General features: G+C 34.3%; 2 protein-coding genes across 16 annotated transcripts; both read left to right on the top strand.

Moving 5' to 3' along the window:
• The first annotated feature begins 795 nt into the window (after positions 1-795).
• Positions 796-6,551, top strand: LOC122294066 (disease resistance protein RGA2-like). 5 transcript variants are annotated; one of them, XR_006237476.1, is made up of 4 exons: positions 797-4,305; positions 4,512-4,592; positions 4,675-4,990; positions 6,018-6,528. XR_006237476.1 is itself a non-coding variant. In XM_043102522.1 (3 exons), exons 1-3 carry the CDS (start codon positions 886-888, stop codon positions 4,817-4,819), a joined length of 3,597 nt encoding a protein of 1,198 aa, XP_042958456.1. In that variant the 5' UTR covers positions 796-885; the 3' UTR covers positions 4,820-4,990. The 5 variants fall into 5 exon arrangements, 2 of the variants coding, with proteins under 2 accessions (XP_042958456.1, XP_042958457.1); XR_006237478.1 differs by having other exon boundaries at positions 6,011-6,528; XR_006237479.1 differs by lacking the exon at positions 4,512-4,592 and having other exon boundaries at positions 796-4,305; positions 6,018-6,551.
• Positions 6,552-12,163: 5,612 nt separating this feature from the next.
• On the top strand, positions 12,164-19,137 carry LOC122294064 (putative disease resistance protein RGA4). Of its 11 annotated transcripts, XR_006237471.1 has the most exons (7): positions 12,419-12,561; positions 12,647-15,626; positions 15,757-15,837; positions 15,920-16,217; positions 16,285-16,409; positions 17,587-18,503; positions 18,596-19,137. XR_006237471.1 is itself a non-coding variant. In XM_043102521.1 (2 exons), the coding sequence occupies exons 1-2, from the start codon at positions 12,256-12,258 to the stop codon at positions 15,770-15,772; spliced, it is 3,387 nt and encodes a 1,128-aa protein (XP_042958455.1). In that variant the 5' UTR covers positions 12,164-12,255; the 3' UTR covers positions 15,773-15,838. The 11 variants fall into 11 exon arrangements, 1 of the variants encoding a protein (XP_042958455.1); XR_006237468.1 differs by having other exon boundaries at positions 12,165-15,626; positions 18,425-18,503; XR_006237470.1 differs by having other exon boundaries at positions 12,165-15,626; positions 18,425-18,503; positions 18,589-19,137.
• Positions 19,138-19,933: the final 796 nt, after the last annotated feature.

Here is a 19,933-nt window from a genome sequence, read left to right as displayed (position 1 = left end):
AATAGTATTAGCATATTACTAATATATATAATAGTATACTATATGTATATATATTAAATATATTACAATATAATTACATAAATATTAAAAAAAATGTCATTAAATATTAATATATTATATAAATATATAGTTATCACTATTACTATTATTACATATAGTTATTAGTTATAGTATAGTTATTATTACATATATTTATTAGTTATAGTATTATTACTAATAGACTAATAGTATTAGCATATTACTAATATATATATATAATACTATATGTATATATATTAAATATATTACAATATAATTACATAAATATTAAAAAAAATGTCATTAGATAAAAAAAAATAAAAAAAAAAAAAAAAAAAAGTCAACCTTGGACCGAATGGACCGACCGGACCGAATAGGACCGGACCGGTCTTGATGGAGTTCGGTCCGGTCCAGGGTTGGAAAACCCTGGACCGAATAGGTCCGGTCCGTTCCACAAAACCTCCCCGGACCGGACCGGACCGGACCGAACTCACCCCTAAATGCCAAGTGTCCTTTACACGTCAAAAGGAAATACTATACGAGAACCCAAAACAGGCTCCTAGCATTTTCCTACTGAAAATCTTTTCCCCTGCTTTTCTGCTTTTGTTTTGTTAATCTTTTGTCCTTCTTACTTTTTGGTCTCTGAAAAATGAAAAGATATCATCTTTTATCTGTCATTGGCACATGCGCTCTAAATTCTCTTTTATTCGTCATTGACAAATAAGAAATGGAAAACGCAGTATTCTCTCTGCTAAAGCGATGCCTTCTATATATATATACACACACACATTGGCCACACCCTGTCCGTTCCATTCACAGCAAACATCTAACTTCTCTAAATTTGCTTATTCGCTTATTATCTGAAAAATGGCACAAGTTTTTCCCTCCATTCTTGTTCGTGGAAGCATTGAGCATTTGGACGCGCGGACGGCAAAAAAGTTGGGATTATTATGGTCCTGCGTCAAAGATTTTGAAAAGCTTAAGCACATTGTTTTAGAATTACAACCTGTGCTTCTGGATGCCGAGGAGCAACAAGCCGAGAACCATGAAATCAAAGACTGGCTCGAGAAGCTAACAGATATCTTATATGAAGTTGACGACTTGCTGGATGATTTATCCAACAAAGCTCTTCGGAAAGAACTCGTGACCCGAAATAAGAAGGCAAAACAGGTGTGCATCTTCTTTTCCAAATCGAATCAACTTGCATTTAACCGTAGAATGGGTCCTAAGATTAAGACTATTCTAAATAATTTAGATCACATTGCAAACGTCATGAGAAAGTTTCATTTTGAGGAACACCATGTAAACATGCCAGTAGAAGAGAATAGGAACAGGGTTCGTAATGCTTTTTGTCCCGAAGAAGTACTGATTGGTAGAGATGAGGATAAAAACGCAGTTGTTGATTTTTTAATGGACTCCAATGTTGAGGAGAACGTTTCAATACTTCCGATTGTTGGAATCGGAGGTATGGGAAAGACAACACTAGCTCAGTTCGCATTCAATCACGAGAAAATCCAAAAGTATTTTCCGCTAAAAATGTGGGTGCAGCTCTCTGATGACCTTGATATTGAAACAGTCGCTAAAAAAATCCTAGAATCTGCCACAAATAAGAAAGTACCATTTTATGTTTCAGTGGACCGTCTTGGACGAGAAATTTATGGTAAGAAGTACCTACTTGTCTTGGATAATGTGGGGATCAAGAATCCTGGAGAATGGTTTGATAACTTGAAACCAGGTCTAGGGAATGGTGCAAGAGGCAGCAAAATTTTAATAACTACACGTAGTGAAGAGCTGGTTGCCAATATTAGTATGTGCACAGTTAAACCATATAACTTGAGAGGTTTAGATGAAGATGACGCATGGTATTTATTTAAACTGATGGCGTTTGAAAGTGGCCAAGAGCCAAATTACAATGAGACGATTGTGAATATGGGAAAGGAGATTGTGAGTAAATGTGAAGGTCTCCCTTTCATCATAATAACAATTGGAAGGTTATTGTATTTCAAAAATTCAGAAACAGAGTGGTTGTCTTTTCTGAATAATGTACTTTCAAGAATACGTCTAGATGAAAAAGAAAATATCTTAGCAACTCTGAAGTTGATTTACAATGAACTTCCGCAGCATTTGAAACAATGTTTTGCTTATTGTAGTTTATTTCCAAAGAATTACAAGATTGATAAATCAACATTGATTAATCTTTGGATAGCACAAGGATTTATAAAGTCGTCAAAAGAAGCTGAAGGCCTTGAAGATGCTGGTCATGAATACTTGATGGATTTAATTTCGAGATTTTTCTTTGAAAAAGTCACAACAGATTGGTCGGGCGAAGTCACTAGCTTCGAAATGAATGACCTCATGCATGATCTTGCTATGTTGATTGCAGGACCGTCGGTAACCAGATTATACGACCCTGGACAAGCGAGAGTTATAAACGAGAGTACTCGTCATGTATGGCTTGATTACTCTATGGGGATCAATTCAGTTTCTGAGGCAAATTATTGTAGAATGCGAACATTTCTTTCACCAAGTGACATTAAGCCTTGGCGCATGAAAGAATTTGATAAACTCTTTGGAAGCTTCAAAACATTGCGGTTGCGCGCATTGCAATTGGGTAGTAGAATCCTATATGGTAAAGCGTCAAGCTGGTTTTGTAAGTTGAATAGTTTAAGATATCTTGATCTTTCAGGAATGTACTTGATGAAGAAGTTACCAGATTCTATAACCAGCTTGCAGAATTTGCAGACGTTAAAACTATGCAATTGTAGTTGGCTTGAAGAATGGCCCAGAGACTTTTCAAGATTAGTCAACCTCAGGCATCTTGACATCAATGGATGCTGGAAACTGACTTATATGCCACGTGGATTGGGGCAATTGACAAAACTTCGGTCACTATCATACTTCCTGGTATCCCCCCTGGAATCTGATCTCAACATGCGTAGTGCCGGATTAAATGAATTAAATGGACTAAATTACCTAAGAGGAGATTTACAGATTAGCAATTTGGGGTGTGGGAAAGATGATGCTAAAGATTTCTCGGCTGCAAATTTGAAGGAGAAACAAAAGATTGGTTCTCTAAAATTACATTGGGGCGATTCATTTGGGTGGAGGGATGATGCCGATGCTGAAAAAAAATTGTTCAGCCTAGAACCTCACAGCAATCTTAAAAGGCTTGAATTAATAGGTTACAAAGGTGCGAAGTTTCCCATTTGGCTTTCGAATCTCACAAATCTTGTTGAACTTCAATTATCAAACTGTGAAAAACTGAAAGGTTTGTTTAATACTTGGACACTATCGAGTAAACTGCCCTCTCTTAAGCGCCTGTTTCTTAAATACTTGGACGCTATTGAGTACATGTCAGATGGTGATTATGGGAACGAGTCTTCTTCTTTATCAGCGCCAGACGTAGCAATATTCTTCCCATCCTTAGAGGAACTTCAACTCCATTATTGCCCTAATCTCAAGGGGTGGTGGAGGAAAGAGCCTCCTTTACTCCCTTCATTTCCTTACCTTTCAGAGCTATCCGTCTTGGGTTGCACTGTTCTGGATTCCATGCCGATTTTTCCACGACTTGAAAAAGAGTTGGTCCTGTCTAATGCCTGCTGGAAGCCAATGCAACAGACATTGATGATGAATATGGGTACGCCAGTTTGCTCAACTTCAACAACAGTAGACTCCTCTATATTTGCCTCTTCTTCTTTCGTTCCTCTCTCAAAATTGAAGCGTCTACTACTAAATAGCATAGAAGATCTACAGATTCTCCCAGAGAAGGGACTGCAAAACCTGAATTCTCTCGAGTCTTTGCAGATTTTCCGATGCCATAGATTAAAGTCTTTGTCTCAAGGTATACAATATCTCACTGGACTTCAACAACTGAAGATTAATGACTGTGATAAGCTTGATCTAGGCGGCAATGATGAGGCTGGGATGGGATGGCAAGGCCTTAAGAGCCTCCTGTATCTGGATTTCGTCGGGCTTCCAAAATTGGTGCATCTGCCGTCAGGTCTTCAACATGTTACCACTCTACATAAGTTCCAAATTTCGAGTTGTTGCATGTTGAGGGCCTTACCAGATTGGATTTGCAAATGGACATCGCTTCAACAGTTCGAAATTTCTAATTGTCCTAGTTTGACTTCGCTGCCCGAAGAAATGCGTTTGTTGAAGTCTTTGGAAGTGTTGACAATTAGAAACCACTGTCCCAAATTGTTGCCAAGATGCGAGCGCGAGACGGGAGAGGATTGGTCCAAGATTACTCACATCCCTAAATTGTACTTGGATCGGCCCTCCGAGGTATTTAAGTCACCACTTCATCTTAAGGCCTCGTAGTACTTTTCAATTTTTAATTCTTCCCTCCGAGGTATTTAAGTCACCACTTCATCTTAAGGCCTCGTAGTACTTTTCAATTTTTAATTCTTCGCCTCTCTCTCTCTCTCTCTCTCTCCCCCCCCGTTTTATGATTTTATCTCACAGAACTTTCTTCGTTCTTAAAATTTTAGTTGCAGGAAGAAGTGAAGAACGTTAGAAAGAGGTTCAATGCTTATCATAATTATCCTAATTCACAAGTCAACAATTCAGCGTTAATTTTCTTCTTTATTATTTCTTCTTCCTATTCACAGAAGATGAAGTTTCGTCACTTACGATATTCTTCACATGTATTAGGAAAAGAGTCATACTACAGGTACGGACCAAAATACGGATAAAAAAAGGACTCCTCGCACATTTGTTACTATTAATTACACTGTTCAACAAGAAGGTGAAAGAAAAATACAGAGGAAATTTAGGAGAAAAGGGCGGAAGGGGGTGATCTGGACGGAGGCAAAAAGGTTGTTGAGAAATCGAGGAGGAGGAGGGGGGTCAAGTTAAGGGTGTCGTTGTCAAGGATGGATATCTAAAATGATTTCCATGAGTTGCCGGGACAAAGGGTGCGCGCCCATGGCTACAAACTGCAGCCATCACTCTTTGAATATAATTAGATGTAAGTAATACGATCCCAAAATAAACTTTTTTATTCTGATTATTACCTTGATGAAATTCCATTGCTGCAGTTGCGTGGGAATATCAGTTGGTATCTTTGATGTTTGAGTTCTGCGTGGTCGTTATTCCCAATGTTGTGGCTGTTACAACTTACACTTGATTTGTACTATTCATTGTTAAACTTATGGTGGAGGTTCAGTTGCTTTTAAATGCTAATTTTCCAATTTCTATCTATTTCTCTCAATAGTCTTATGCAAAGGGAAAGATGAGCTGACTGTTATTGGTTGAAGACAACTGTTTTGTTAATTTTTTTAGCACACTTGATAAAATGGATTGTTTCCACTCCATCCAATTGTATTTATAAAATCTAAGATTTACAGTTTATGCTTCTTCCAATGGCATTTGCTTCTAGCTATGATATTGCATTTTCCTTTTCATCTTTTATTGCTTCCAAGGTACTGTGGAAGTTGTTTGCGCAGTTTTGGATGACTGAAGAGATAGGCAAGTAACATCTTAGCTGGCACTGCTTGAAGACAGATTTGTATTTATTTTTTAAATATGAACAGATAAAGAGGAAAACGAGATAGGCATGTAACATCTTCCCTAGCACTGTTTGAGATTTTTGACTCCTTATGAAGCATGGGTTCACATTGCAATATTTCATATCTAATTAATTGCCCGTTTTATCTCGTCATAGTTGTTTTGCTTGTAAAACCAATTGGCAACTTTTCTTATCTTCAATATTTTCAAAATATATACAATCCAGCTTCTTGTAGTATTGATGTTCCATAATATTTCTAATGGAGTTTTACCCTAACTGATGCTGGTTGACTCACTTTCTCATGATATGCCACCAATATCTTTTGTTAGAACTGTGAATCAACCACTTCAATTTCATAAGTGCTTGCATTTCTGTTAGCATGACAAATTTTAAGGTAATTGGATTATGCTTGTGGTTCTTTCCAGATTACTAATTCTATAAAACATACAATTTCTCTCAAGTGTACCTCATATGTCCAAGCTTGCAGGAAAGATTTGGTTCACATGGTGGAGCATATATGAAGATGATGACTACAACATGATGATGCAACCAAGTGCTTGAGACTTCTGTATTACTGCATTCCATGAACGTCATCTGCCATCAAGGATTTTGCAGTTGGATGTTGTACAGAAAAGAAAGGACTTCCAACTAAAAAATGGAGGAAAATCTTCTTCGTTTGCTTCAAAGATTCATATAAATGCTTGTGACAAAAAGAATGATGGAGATACAAAATGATATTGAGTGCTGATTCCTGCTGGTGGGAGTAACAACAATTGCCTACACAAATTTAAGAAATTTCAAATTCATCAGAACATGAATATGCAATTCGAATATTTTTCTCTTAGTTCTGTTCCCAAGTTTTGTGGTGTGTTGAATTCATAGATACCTTCAAGAATTATCTTCACTTTGCATTGTTTGATGTAATCATGAACAAGAAATCTATCCATACTTGATGCAAATGCTGTATTCGAATTCCACAGGGCACAAGCTTTCTTGAATGTTATTACTTCATGTTTGCAGATTTCTACAATCCCTCCTATTCATAGTTCCTTTACCTCCCTCTAGAATGCTGGTTTCTCCGTTTGATAGTTTGCATATGAAACAGTATCTTGTATCACGTACTTCTCCCATGAAACACAACCATTTGAGTCACTGATGGGCATACAATGTTGAGAAACAAAGTATTTGAGAGAACTGTTTATACAAAGTTGTTTTTGCAGTTTAGAAAATAATTTTAACTATTCATAGTAACATAAGAAGCTTAATTATAATAATAAATCATATGCATATAAGATTAATACCAATATATAATACACAAGATAGATTATTTTGACAATTTTGACAATTCCTTTAATCTCAATGACATGGAAAAATTTGATTTGTAAAAGATTTAAATTTTAAATTTATTTTGTAAATTAAGTCTTGCCATCTCATCGGTATGGATTATATGTCTTAAATCTCGACTTATAAATGGAATTTTTGTTCATATAAATGTTGAGTTACTCTGTTTACAAATTAATATGTAAAATACACCACTTACGTCAGATAAATAATAAGATTTAATTTGTAATATTTAAATTTTATATATATTTTTAATCAAATCATGTTTGACATCAATTCTTAATATTCAAGTTTTATAATTTTTTCTTTTGAATCAAATCATGGCTTCTAACTTCTAACCGATATGACTATTTTTCTTCAACTTGGTCATGATTCTTTTGAGAAGAACAGAAAGAAGAAATGCGGAGTGATGGCCGAAAATAAAGTGAAAGAACAAAAGGAAAAGTAAAACACAAAGCGATCCAAAAAAGTTTCAAGTGCTGCTGAATGGATAGAATGGGAGAAAAATAATGGATAGTAAAGCAAAAAAATGAACATTGATGCTGAAAGGACAAAGGTTAGCTCTCACCCCACTAGTTTTTGCTTTCTTCCCACTTGTGAAGTTGAGATGGGAATCCATTGGTATCGAAAGATGACAAGAGTAAATCATACTGATCAAGAGATCAATATTGAAGTACAATCATAGTGACCACACAACTTCTACAGAGTTTTATAATTCACTTTTGTATTTTCCATCAAGAAATGGTGGAAGGTCTTCTCTACGGCCTTGCTACGGGAATCATTGAGCATTTGGTTGTAGGGGGTGTGAAAAAGTTAGGGCTTCTCTGGAGTGCAAAAAATCTTGAAAAGCTCAAAATATGACTACAATAATCCAAGCTATGCTTCTAGATGTAGAGGAGCAGCAGTTTCAAAACAATGCAATTAAAGATTTTGACAATTTTAACAATTCCTTCAATGTCAATGACATGGAAAAATTTGATTTGTAAAAGATTTAAATTTTAAATTTATTTTGTAAATTAAGTATTGCCATCTCATCGGTATGGATTATGTGTCTTAAATCTCGACTTATAAATGGAATTTTTGTTCATATAAATGTTGAGTTACTCTGTTTACAAATTAATATGTAAAATACACCACTTACGTCAGATAAATAATAAGATTTAATTTGTAATATTTAAATTTTATATATATTTTTAATCAAATCATGTTTGACATCAATTCTTAATATTCAAGTTTTATAATTTTTTCTTTTGAATCAAATCATGGCTTCTAACTTCTAACCGATATGACTATTTTTCTTCGACTTGGTCATGATTCTTTTGAGAAGAACAGAAAGAAGAAATGCGGAGTGATGACTGAAAATAAAGTGAAAGAACAAAAGGAAAAGTAAAACACAAAGCGATCCAAAAAAGTTTCAAGTGCTGCTGAATGGATAGACTGGGAGAAAAATAATGGATAGTAAAGCGAAAAAAGGAAATTGATGCTGAAAGGACAAAGGTTAGCTCTCACCCCACTAGTTTTTGCTTTCTTCCCACTTGTGAAGTTGAGATGGGAATCCATTGGTATCGAAAGATGACAAGAGTAAATCATACTGATCAAGAGATCAATATTGAAGTACAATCATAGTGACCACACAACTTCTACAGAGTTTTATAATTCACTTTTGCATTTTCCATCAAGAAATGGTGGAAGGTCTTCTCTACGGCCTTGCTACGGGAATCATTGAGCATTTGGTTGTAGGGGGTGTGAAAAAGTTAGGGCTTCTCTGGAGTGCAAAAGATCTTGAAAAGCTCAAAATATGATTACAATAATCCAAGCTATGCTTCTAGATGTAGAGGAGCAGCAGTTTCAAAACAATGCAATTAAAGTGTGGCTCGAAAATCTAACATATGCTTTTTATAAAGTGGATGACTTGTTGAATGATTTCTCTATTGAAGTTTTACAACAAAAAATCATGACTTGAGATAAGAAAGCAAAAAAGGTAAGCATCTTCTTTTCGAAATCAAATCAGATTGCATATCTCCTTAAAACGGGTGCTAAGATTAAGATAATTATAGAGAAGTTAGATGCGCTTGTGGACATTAAGAAATTTCACTTAAAGGAATGTCATACAGAGATACCACTACGGAATAGGAGGAGAGATAATACTCAATTTTTTGTGCATGCCGAAGAAGTTATCGATAGAGATGGTGATCAAAAGGCAATTATTGAACTTTTGATGGACTCCAACAATGAAGAGACGTTTCAATTCTTCCTATTGTTGGAATCGGAGGATTGGGAAAGACAACATTAGCTCAGCTCACATTCAATCATAAGACAATCGAAAAAGGTTTTCAGCTAAAAATGTGGGTGTGTGTTTTTGATGTCTTTGATGTAAAAAAAAATAGTTGGAAAAATCTTGGAATCTGCAACAAACAATAAACCAGAAGATGTTGAAATGAGTACATTGATCAGTTTTATTCTAAAAGAAATCGATAGTAAGAAATACTTACTTGTCTTGGATGATGTGTGGAAAGAGGATCTTGAAGAATGGTTTAAGTTGTTTCAACTGCTAATGAGTGGTGCCAATTAGTTTAAGAAAAATAAAATAAAAAATAATAATAAAATAAAAATAAGTGTAGTGTGTGAGAATGATGAATAACAAATCTCTTCTTTATTTATTCTACATATATATTTATCATAGGATATTTTTTAAAGTATTTAATTATCTAAAAAGTAAAACTCTAGGGCTTTGATTTAACATAAACCAATTAATTTTAAGAACATTCACGTTGGGTTCCCCATAAACTTCTCTATAATTTAGCTAAAAATGACATTCCTAAAATTTTTCTCTAAATTTTACTCATCTTTCAAAAATCTCTTACATCCAATTCCTTATACTTTCTCTATTATTTTTTTATTACTTTTTTCTCACTTTTATTTACAAACTTAACTACTCAATATTTTTTTGATATGTTTTGAACTATTACTCTAGTAAATATTTTAAACAAAAATTTAAATTATTTTTTTGTGGGTATGATAATATTTTTAAAATTATTTTTATATATATATTTTTAATTATTTAAATTATTATTTAAAACTATAACAAACATGAGTATGATAGAAAATGTTGATGATTAAAAGAATAATTTATTTTATGTATTAGAATAAAATATTGATACAAAATGGTTTAGGGAATAAATAGTATTTTTTTAAATATGAAGAATTACTATTTATTTTTTAAACTTTTTTCCTAATATAGAAATCTAGATGTAGAAAATATTTTGATTAAAACCATATAATTAACCTCAAATTATAGAAAATTCGGTACTTTTAAGACACCGGATGTAACTGATCTAAGGGACTACGACAATTCAATTAATTCAGCTCTCGTCATGTTAAGTTTGGATAAGATGGTACGGAATAGATAATTATTTAAAGAAAAAACTTCAGGATCTCACTTTTTTATATAATATAAATATTGTCGAAAGTTCAACACTTAAAGCAAGTATTTTAATTCAAAAGATCGATAACTGTATGTCTCAAATTATTATTATTTCTTTTTAACAATTCGTATTGCCCTTTAAAATCCTATTAAGTATCTAATTGTCACTGCAACTTGTGCCTCAGTTCACCGCTTCTAATCCAATTTTGCAACATTGTCACCACCACTTCAAGATTATCCATCTGTAAGCTGCATCCTCAATCTGCAAAGTCGCACAACGTGCCGGCCACCACTACTATAAATATTTTTCTCAATATACAGCCAATGTCACAAACTTGGTTCGACTGTCCAAGAACAAACACAACTTTATTATATTTCGGAGATGCCTAATAAAAAGCCTTAATATTTCGAAAATGTATTATTATTTTTTTATAAAATTAATATTTAATTTTTCTTTTCGGCTTATCCACAAAATCCATATATCATTATAGAGAAAGTAGAAATTTGGATATGTATAAGCTAATTAAACTCCAGAAGAGAAATACAAAAACAACTCAGTAGGACCAAACTTCATTTTTTGGCAAATTCTTTAACTACGCGAGGATGACTTTATTTTAGACTTTAAGTTTCATTTAGTTATACAGTTTAAATAAAATAAGATAAAATATTTTATTAAAAATTAAATAAATATTTTTATAATATAACTTTTTAATATTAATTTTGTTTTAAAATTTAAAATAATTGAATTACTTATTATGTTTTACGTAAAAATTTATATTATAATAATTATATAAGATAAAATAATTTAATTTAATTTCTACTAACCAAAATAGCACATTTCTTTGAATAAAAATACTTTGGGTCTCAAATTTGGGACTCAAAAAGTATCCCGAAAGTTTTTTTTTTTTTTTTTTAACTTAGTAAATAATTAAAAAAGTATTTTTTAATGATATTGTAAATTTTTTAAAAAGAAAATTTAAAAATATTAAAAAAATATATGTAAAAAACACAACCAAAAAGAATCTCTATTTATACTAAGAAAATGATATAATTCTAACTATATTACAATTGGTTTATAACTGTGTATTAAATAATTTTTTATTGTACTTTAAACTTAGGACAATCATTTTTGAATTAAAGTAAAAAATAATAAACGGTAGAATAGTCGGTGATGAATTCATTGTCCTTTATATGAAGGGTAACACCAGTCACCAGCGCGGTGGATCTGGTACGGTCCTTTCAATATTTCGGACACTGGCTTTTCACAAATGTAATCAATTATGGAAAATGATACTCTTACTGTTTAATTACAACTTATCTATTATTTTTTTTGTATTTGATTTTTTTTATTTTACTTAATTATTAAAAAATTAAATATTAGTAAAATTATATATTTTTTTAAATTTTTTTAATGATTAAAGATATTAAAAAAATATTTAAAAAAATAAAATAAAAATAAAAAATTTAAAATACACTTGAATGATAGATCGGTAGTAATACAGTGGTAACCTATCACTACCCATCAACCCATCAATTATACGGTATAAGTGGAGATCAAGTCACCATCCATTATGTGCGAATCTTTTCAGTATCTACTGCTTCTATGATTTGATTTGTGGGGAAGGTAAAAGCTAGGGATCGCTGGGGATCCGTGCTCTCGCTCTAATTTTTATTTTGATTTAGTGATTAAAAAAATATTAATTAATAATATTGTAAATTCCTTTTTAAAAATATTAAAAAAATGATATTTAAAAATAAAAAAATAAAAAAATTTGCTTAGCGGGAGCTCCGGGAGCCCCCAACGGTGGGTGTAGACCCACCCTTTGCGGGAAATATCTTATCGTGTTTCCCCTGCTTTTCTATTTTGTTTTGTTCTTCCTTTGTCCTTTTAACTTTTCCGCTCTAGAAAATGAAAAGATATAATCTTTTATCAGTCATTGGCACACTAAACATCTAAGAAATGGCAGAATTTTTTCCCTCCATTCTTGTTCCTGGAATCATTGAGCATTTGAACGCGTGGACGGCGAAAAAGTTGGGATTATTATGGTCCTGTGTCGAAGATTTTGAAAAGCTGAAGAACATTATTGTTTTAGAATTACAACCTGTGCTTCTGGATGCCGAGGAGAAACAAGCCGGAGACCTTGAAATCAGTGGCTTGCTCCGGATGCTAACAGATATCTTATATGAAGTGGACGGCTTGCTGGATGATTTATCGAACAAAGCTCTTTGGAAAGAACTCATGACCCGAAATATGAAGGCAAAACAGGTGTGCATCTTCTTTTCCAAATCGAATCAACTTGTATTTAACCGTAGAATGGGTCTTAAGATTAAGACTGTTCTAAATGATTTAGATCACATTGCAAACGACCTGAGGAAGTTTCATTTTGAGCGCCATGGAAAGATACCGGTAGAAGAGATTAATTGGGAGAGGGATAATAATGCTTTTTGTCCCGAAGAACTACTTATTGGTAGAGATGAGGATAAAAAGGCAGTTGTTGAACTTTTAATGGACTCCAACGTTGAGGACAAAGTTTCAATACTTCCGATTGTTGGAATCAGAGGTATGGGAAAGACAACACTAGCTCAGTTCGCATTCAATCACGAGAAAATCCAAAAATATTTTCTGCTAAAAATGTGGGTGCATGTGTGTGTCTCTCATGATGAGGTAGATATGGAAAAAGCAATCGTTAGAAAAATCCTCGAATCTGCCAGAAATAAGAAAGTACCATTTTATGTTAAAATGGATCTCTTGCTTGACGATATTAGAAAAGAAATTTATGGTAAGAAGTACCTACTTGTCTTGGATAATTTGCGCATCATGGATCCTGAAAGTTGGTTTGACTTGCGACGAGTTCTACACTATCTACAGGATGGTGCAAGAGGCAGCAAAATTTTAGTAACTACACGTAGTGAAGAGCTGGTTGCTGATATTACTACTATGTGCACAGTTAAACCATATTACTTGAGAGGTTTAGATGAACGTCACTCATGGTATTTATTTAAACGGATGGCGTTTAAAAATGGCCAAGAGCCAAACAATAAGGGAATTGTGAATATTGGAATTAAGGAGATTGTGAGAAAATGTGAAGGTGTCCCTCTCATCATAAGAACAATTGGAAGATTATCGTATTTCAAAAATTCAGAAACAAAGTTGTTGCCTTTTGTGAATAATGAACTTTCAAGAATACGTCTAAATGAAGAAGCCAGCATAGCAACTCTAAAGTTGATTTACGATCAACTTCCGGGGCATTTGAAACTATGTTTTGCTTATACTAGTTTATTTCCTAAGAATTACGAGATTGATAAATCAACATTGATTAATCTTTGGATAGCACAAGGATTTATAAAGCCGTCAAATGAAGATGAATGCCTTGAAGATGCTGGTCATGAATACTTCGTGGATTTAATTTCGAGATTTTTCTTTGAAAAAGTCACAACAGATTGGTCGGGTGAAGTCACTAGCTTCAAAATGAATGACCTCATGTATGATCTTGCTATCTTTATTGCAGTGAGACTTAAGATGGGCACTCGTCATATATGGGGCACTCCTCATAGGGGCACTCGTCATTTCAATATTCCCTTCAATCCCCTACGAACATTAATTCTTTCAGCAAGTGACAGTATCTGTGAGCCTTGGGGCATGACAGAATTCGAATGTGATGCATTTATTTCAAGCTTCAAAACGTTGCGCGCATTGAAATTTCAGGGTAGAGATACAGTAATTTTACCGTCAAGCTCGTTTTGGAAGTTAAATAGTTTAAGATATCTTGATCTTTCTGGAATGTACTCGATGAAAAAGTTACCAGATTCTATAACCAGCTTGCAGAATTTGCAGACGTTAAAATTGTGCAATTGTCATTGGCTTGAAGAATGGCCCAGAGACTTTTCAAGATTATTCAACCTCAGGCTTCTTGACATCAATGGATGTTGGAAACTCACTTATATGCCACGTGGATTGGGGCAATTGACTAAACTTCGGTCATTATCAGACTTCCTGGTATCCCCCCTGGATTCTGATCTCAACATGCATAGTGCTGGACTGAATGAATTAAATGGACTAAATTACCTAAGAGGAGATTTACAGATTAGAAATTTGGGATGTGGGAAAGATGATGCTAAAGATTACAAGGCTGCAAATTTGAAGGCGAAACAAAAGATTCGCTCTCTAAAATTATATTGGGATGATTCGTTTGGGTTGAGAGATGATGCCGATGCTGAAATAAAATTGAAAGGCTTTAAACCTCCCCCCAATCTTAGAAGGCTTGAATTAATAGGTTACAAAGGTGCGGAGTTTCCCAGTTGGCTTTCGTCACTCTCAAATCTTGTTGAATTTCAATTATCGAAGTGTGAAAAACTGAAACATTTGCCACCATTGAGTAAACTGCCCTCTCTTAAGCGTCTGTTTCTTAAATACTTGGACGATATTGAGTACATTATGGACGATAGTGAGTACATTATGTCAGATAGAGATTATACCATTTTTGGGCATGGGTTGAAAATCTTCCCATCCTTGGAGGAACTTCAAGTCTATTATTGCCCTAATCTCAAGGGGTGGTGGAGGAAAGAGCCTTTACTCGCTTCATTATTTCCTTGCCTTTCAGAGCTATCTGTCGCGGGTTGCACTGTTCTGGATTCCATGCCGATGTTTCCACATCTTGAAAAAGAGTTAGTCCTGTCTAATGCCAGCTGGAAGCCAATGCAACAGACGTTGATGAATATGTCTATATTTGCCTCTTCTTCATTCGTTCCTCTCTCAAAATTGAAGCGTCTACGACTACGTAGGATAGAAGATCTACAGATTCTCCCAGAGAAGGGACTGCAAAACCTGACTTCTCTTGTGTCTCTGCAGATTTTCCACTGCCATAGATTAAAGTCTTTGTCTCAAGGTATACAATATCTCACTGGACTTCAAGAGCTGGAGATTAATCATTGTGATAAGCTTGATCTAGGCTGCCATGATGAGGCTGGAATGGGATGGCAAGGCCTTAAGAGCCTCCTGTCTCTGGATTTCGTTGGGCTTCCAAAATTGGTGCATCTGCCGTTAGGTCTTCAACATGTTACCACTCTACATAAGTTCCAGATTTCGAGTTGTTGCATGCTGAGGGCCTTACCAGTTTGGATTTGCAAATGGACATCGCTTCAACAGTTCGAAATTTCTAATTGTCCTAGTTTGATTTCGCTGCCCAAAGAAATGCGTTTGTTGAAGTCTTTGAAAGTGTTGACAATTAGAAAGCAGTGTCCCAAATTGTTGCCAGGTGCGAGCCCGAGACGGGAGAGGATTGGTCCAAGATTAAACACATCGATAAATTGGACCTGGATCGGCCCTCCGAGGTATTTAACTCGCCACTTCATCTTAATGCCTCGTAGTACTTTAAAATTTTTAATTCTTCGCCTCTCTCTCTCTCTCTCTCTCTGTTTGAGGATTTTATCTCATGGAATTTCTTCGTTCTTAAAATTTTAGTTGCAGGAAGAAGTGAAGAACGTTACAAAGAGGTTCAATGCTTATCATAATTATCCTAATTCCGAAGTCAACAATTCAGTGGTAATTTTCTTCTTCCTGATTTCTTCTTCCTATTCACAGAAGATGAAGTTTCATCACTTACGATATTCTTCACATCTATTAGGAAAAGAGTCATGCCACAGGTACGGCCAAAAATACGGATAAAAAAAGGACTCCTCGCACATTTGTTACTAATAATTACACTGTTCAACAAGAAGGTGAAAGAAGACTAGTGAAGGGGGAGAGGGAGGAAGGGAGTGATCTGGACGGAGGCAAAAAGGTTGTTGAGAAATCGAGGAGGAGGAGAGGGGTCAAGTTAAGGGCGTCTTGATGGACATCTAAAATGATTTCCTTGAGTTGTCCAAAAAAAAGGGTTCCCATGGCCCCAAACTGCAGCAGTCACCGTCTGAAGACAATTAGGCGTAAGTAATATAATCACAAAATAAACTTTTTTTTATTATATATCCTGATGAAATTTCATTGCTGCAGTTGCGTGGGAATATCATCTGGTGTCTTTGACGTTTGAGTTCTGCATGGTCGTTGTTACCGATGTTATGGCTGTTAGAGCTTACACTTGATTCGTACTACTTCATGAATCCGCTGAGAATTAGACGGTAATTGCTCTATTCTTTGTTAAATTTAGTCTTGTTTGGTCGCTAGAAAAATGCGAGAGATTCCATTTTGGGTAGTGCTATTATACCCCTCAATTTGTTTACTTGTTATGCCTCTAATGTAAATTGTACTTTTTTTTTTTCAAACAATTTTTGAATATGTTTAAACATTTTTAAAAAATAAAAAAATATAATATACTAATAGTCATTTTCTTAATCAATAAATAAAAAAATACTTAAAAAAAATTAAATATATGAATGGTTAAAATGAGAAAAACCAAAATGAAAGAGTATTATTCTTCCATTTTTATCTCTTCCAAAGTTGGGCGACTGTTGGTATTTGTGACCTTGATTGTCGCATGGCAAAGCATCTTTGCGAGTTGATTTTCTGGAATTTATGGTGGATGCTCAATTGCTTTTAAATGCAAATTGTCCAATTTCTTTCTATTTCTCTCAATAAACTTATGCGAAGGGAAAGATGGTGACTATTATTGGATGAAAACAACTGTTTGGTTTTTAAATCAGTTTAATATTCTTAAATAACTTTCAAACAAAATATAAAAAATAATGTGAATTTTTTAAATTTTAAAATAAAAATAATATCATTTATAATATTTTTATTTAACTTTTCTCACTTCTCGCATATTTTTTTACTGTTCATTACACTGTTTAACAAGAAGGTGAAAGGAAAAAAAAAAAAAAAAAAAAAAAAAAAAAAAAAAAAAAAAAGAGAAAATTTAGGAGAAAAGGGCGGAAGGGAGTGATCTGGACGGAGGCAAAAATGTCGTTGAGAAATCGAGGAGGAGGAGAGGGGTCAAGCTAAGGGTGTCGTTGTCAAGGATGGGTATCTAAAATGATTTCCATGAGTTGCCGGTACAAAGGGTGCGTGCCCATGGCTGCAAACTGCGGCCATCACTCTTTGAAGATAATTAGATGTAAGTATTTAAATCCCAAAATAAACTTTTTTTTTTTTTTTTATTATTACCTTGATGAAATTCCATTGCTGCAGTTGCGTGGGAATATCATTAGGTATATTCGATGATTGAGTTCTGCGTGGTCGTTATTCCCAATGTTGTGGCTGTTACATCTTACACTTGATTTGTACTACTTCATGAATCTACTGAGAATCGAACGGTAATTGCACAATTCTTTGTTAAACTTGGTCTTGTTTTGTTGCTAGGAAAATGCGAGGGATTCCATTTTTACCTCTTGCAGAGGTGATAATGGAAGTGACAACCTTTGTGGAAAGGTGCAGGGGTTATGCTGGGTGACTGTTGGTAATTTGTGACCTTGATTGTGGTATAACACAACATCTTATTAGGTTGAGAAATCAAGAGATGTTAATGTTTCATTAACTTATGGTGGAGGTTCAGTTGCTTTTAAAAGCAAATTGTCCAATTTCTTTCTATTTCTCTCAATAGTCTTATGCAAAGGTAAAGATCAGCTGACTGTTATTGGATGAAGACAACTGTTTTGTTACTTGTTTTAGCACACTTGATAAAATGGATTGTTTCCACTCCATCCAATTGTATTTATAAAATTTGAGATTTGCAGTTTATGCTTCTTCCAATGGCATTTGCTTCTAGCCATGATATTGCATTTTCCTTTTCATCTTTTATTCCTTCCAAGGTACTGTCGAAGTTGTTTGCGCAGTTTTAGATGACTGAAGAGATAGGCAAGTAACATCTTAGCTAGCATTGCTAGAAGACAGATTTGTATATATTTTTTAAATATGAACAGATAAAGAGGAAAACGAGATAGGCATGTAACATCTTCCCTAGCACTCTTTGAGATTTTTGACTCATTATGAAGCATGGGTTCACATTGAAATATTGCATATCTAATTAATTGCTCGTTTTATCTCATCGCAGTTGTTTTGCTTGTAAAACCAATTGGCGACTTTTCTTATCTTCAGTACTTTCAAAATATATACAATCCAATTTCTTGTGGTATTGATGTTCCATAATATTTCTAATGGAGTTTTACCCTAACTGATGCTTGGTGACTCACTTTCCCAGGATATGCCACCAATATCTGTGAATCAACCACTTCAATTTCGTGAGTGCTTGCATTGCTGTTAGCATGACAAATCTTACGGTAATTGGATTATGCTTGTGGTTCTTTCCAGATTACTAATTCTATAAAACATACAATTCTCTCGAGTGTACCTCATATGTCCAAGCTTGCAGGAAAGATTTGGTTCACATGGTGGAGCATATATGAAGATGATGACTACAACATGATGATGCAACCAAGTGTTTGAGACTTCTGTATTACTGCATTCCATGAACGTCATTTGCCATCAAGGATTTTGCAGTTGGATGTTGTACAGAAAAGAAAGGATTTCCAACTAAAAAATGGAGGAAAATCTTTTTGGTTTGCTTCAAAGATTCATATAAATGCTTGTGACAAAAATAACGATGGAGATACAAAATGATAAGAGTGTTGATTCCTGCTGGTGGGAGTAACAACATTTGCCTACCCAAGTTTAAGAAATTTCAAATTCATCAGAACATGAATTTGCAATTCGAATATTTTTCTCTTAGTTCTGTTCCCAAGATTTGTGGTGTGTTGAATTCATAGATACCTCCAAGAATTATCTTCACTTTGCATTGTTCGATATGATCATGAACAGGAAATCTATCCATACTTGATGCAAATGCTGTATTCGAATTCCACAGGGCACAAGATTTCTTGAATGATATTACTTCATATTTGCAGATTTCTTCAATCCCTCCGATTCATAGTCCCTTTACCTCCCTCTATAATGCTGGTTTCTCCGTTCGATAGTTTGCATATGAAACAATATCTTGTATCACGTACTTCTCCCATGAAATACAATCCTTTTAAGTCGCTGATAAATGTGAAAACAGGAAGCATGCTAGAAAAGACAATCTCAATAGATGGAGAGCAGCGTACCTGCGGAAGTCATTGTTAAGAAATGCAGACTAAATCTTCCTCTCCTTGCTCTTCCAAAATATTAGTTCTCAATTGGGCAAACTAAGGGGAGGAGAGGGGACCTAGCCATATTATGGAAACCTTTTGGAGTTCTTCCATTAAAGACTCAAATCTCAATGGGTTTAAGAAATTTTCATAATAAAACCCTTAAGCTTCCAGGCCTACATACACAATATACCATATTTAAAGAGGATATAATCTCATATTACTAAGGTGCAGTAAATCTCAAATGAGCACTCAACTTAATGGGTAAGTAAAGTACCATTATAAGATATTTATATCTAACTTGTTTTTATAAAACATGCAATCAAAAGAAACTCATATTTGAAATTATTCTAACATTCTCTCACTTGGGCGAACATTGATTGCAAAAAAGAATTGTTTTGAAAATAACTCTCGGATTAGACCACATAGGTGGCCACACAAAAAATAGCTCAAATGATAGCACCTTAGAAAACACGATCTGGTCCAACAAGAATATCAATATCGAACATGGAAGTCGTTATACCATTTAAACGATGTAAAACCACTCCACAGCTACAAATGCTAATATCCTCATCGACATGGAT

Source organism: Carya illinoinensis, chromosome 14 (assembly GCF_018687715.1).
Source record: "Carya illinoinensis cultivar Pawnee chromosome 14, C.illinoinensisPawnee_v1, whole genome shotgun sequence".
Taxonomy (NCBI): Eukaryota; Viridiplantae; Streptophyta; class Magnoliopsida; order Fagales; family Juglandaceae; genus Carya; species Carya illinoinensis.
Note: the sequence above shows the minus strand (reverse complement) of the source record. Positions and strands in the feature narration are given on the sequence as shown.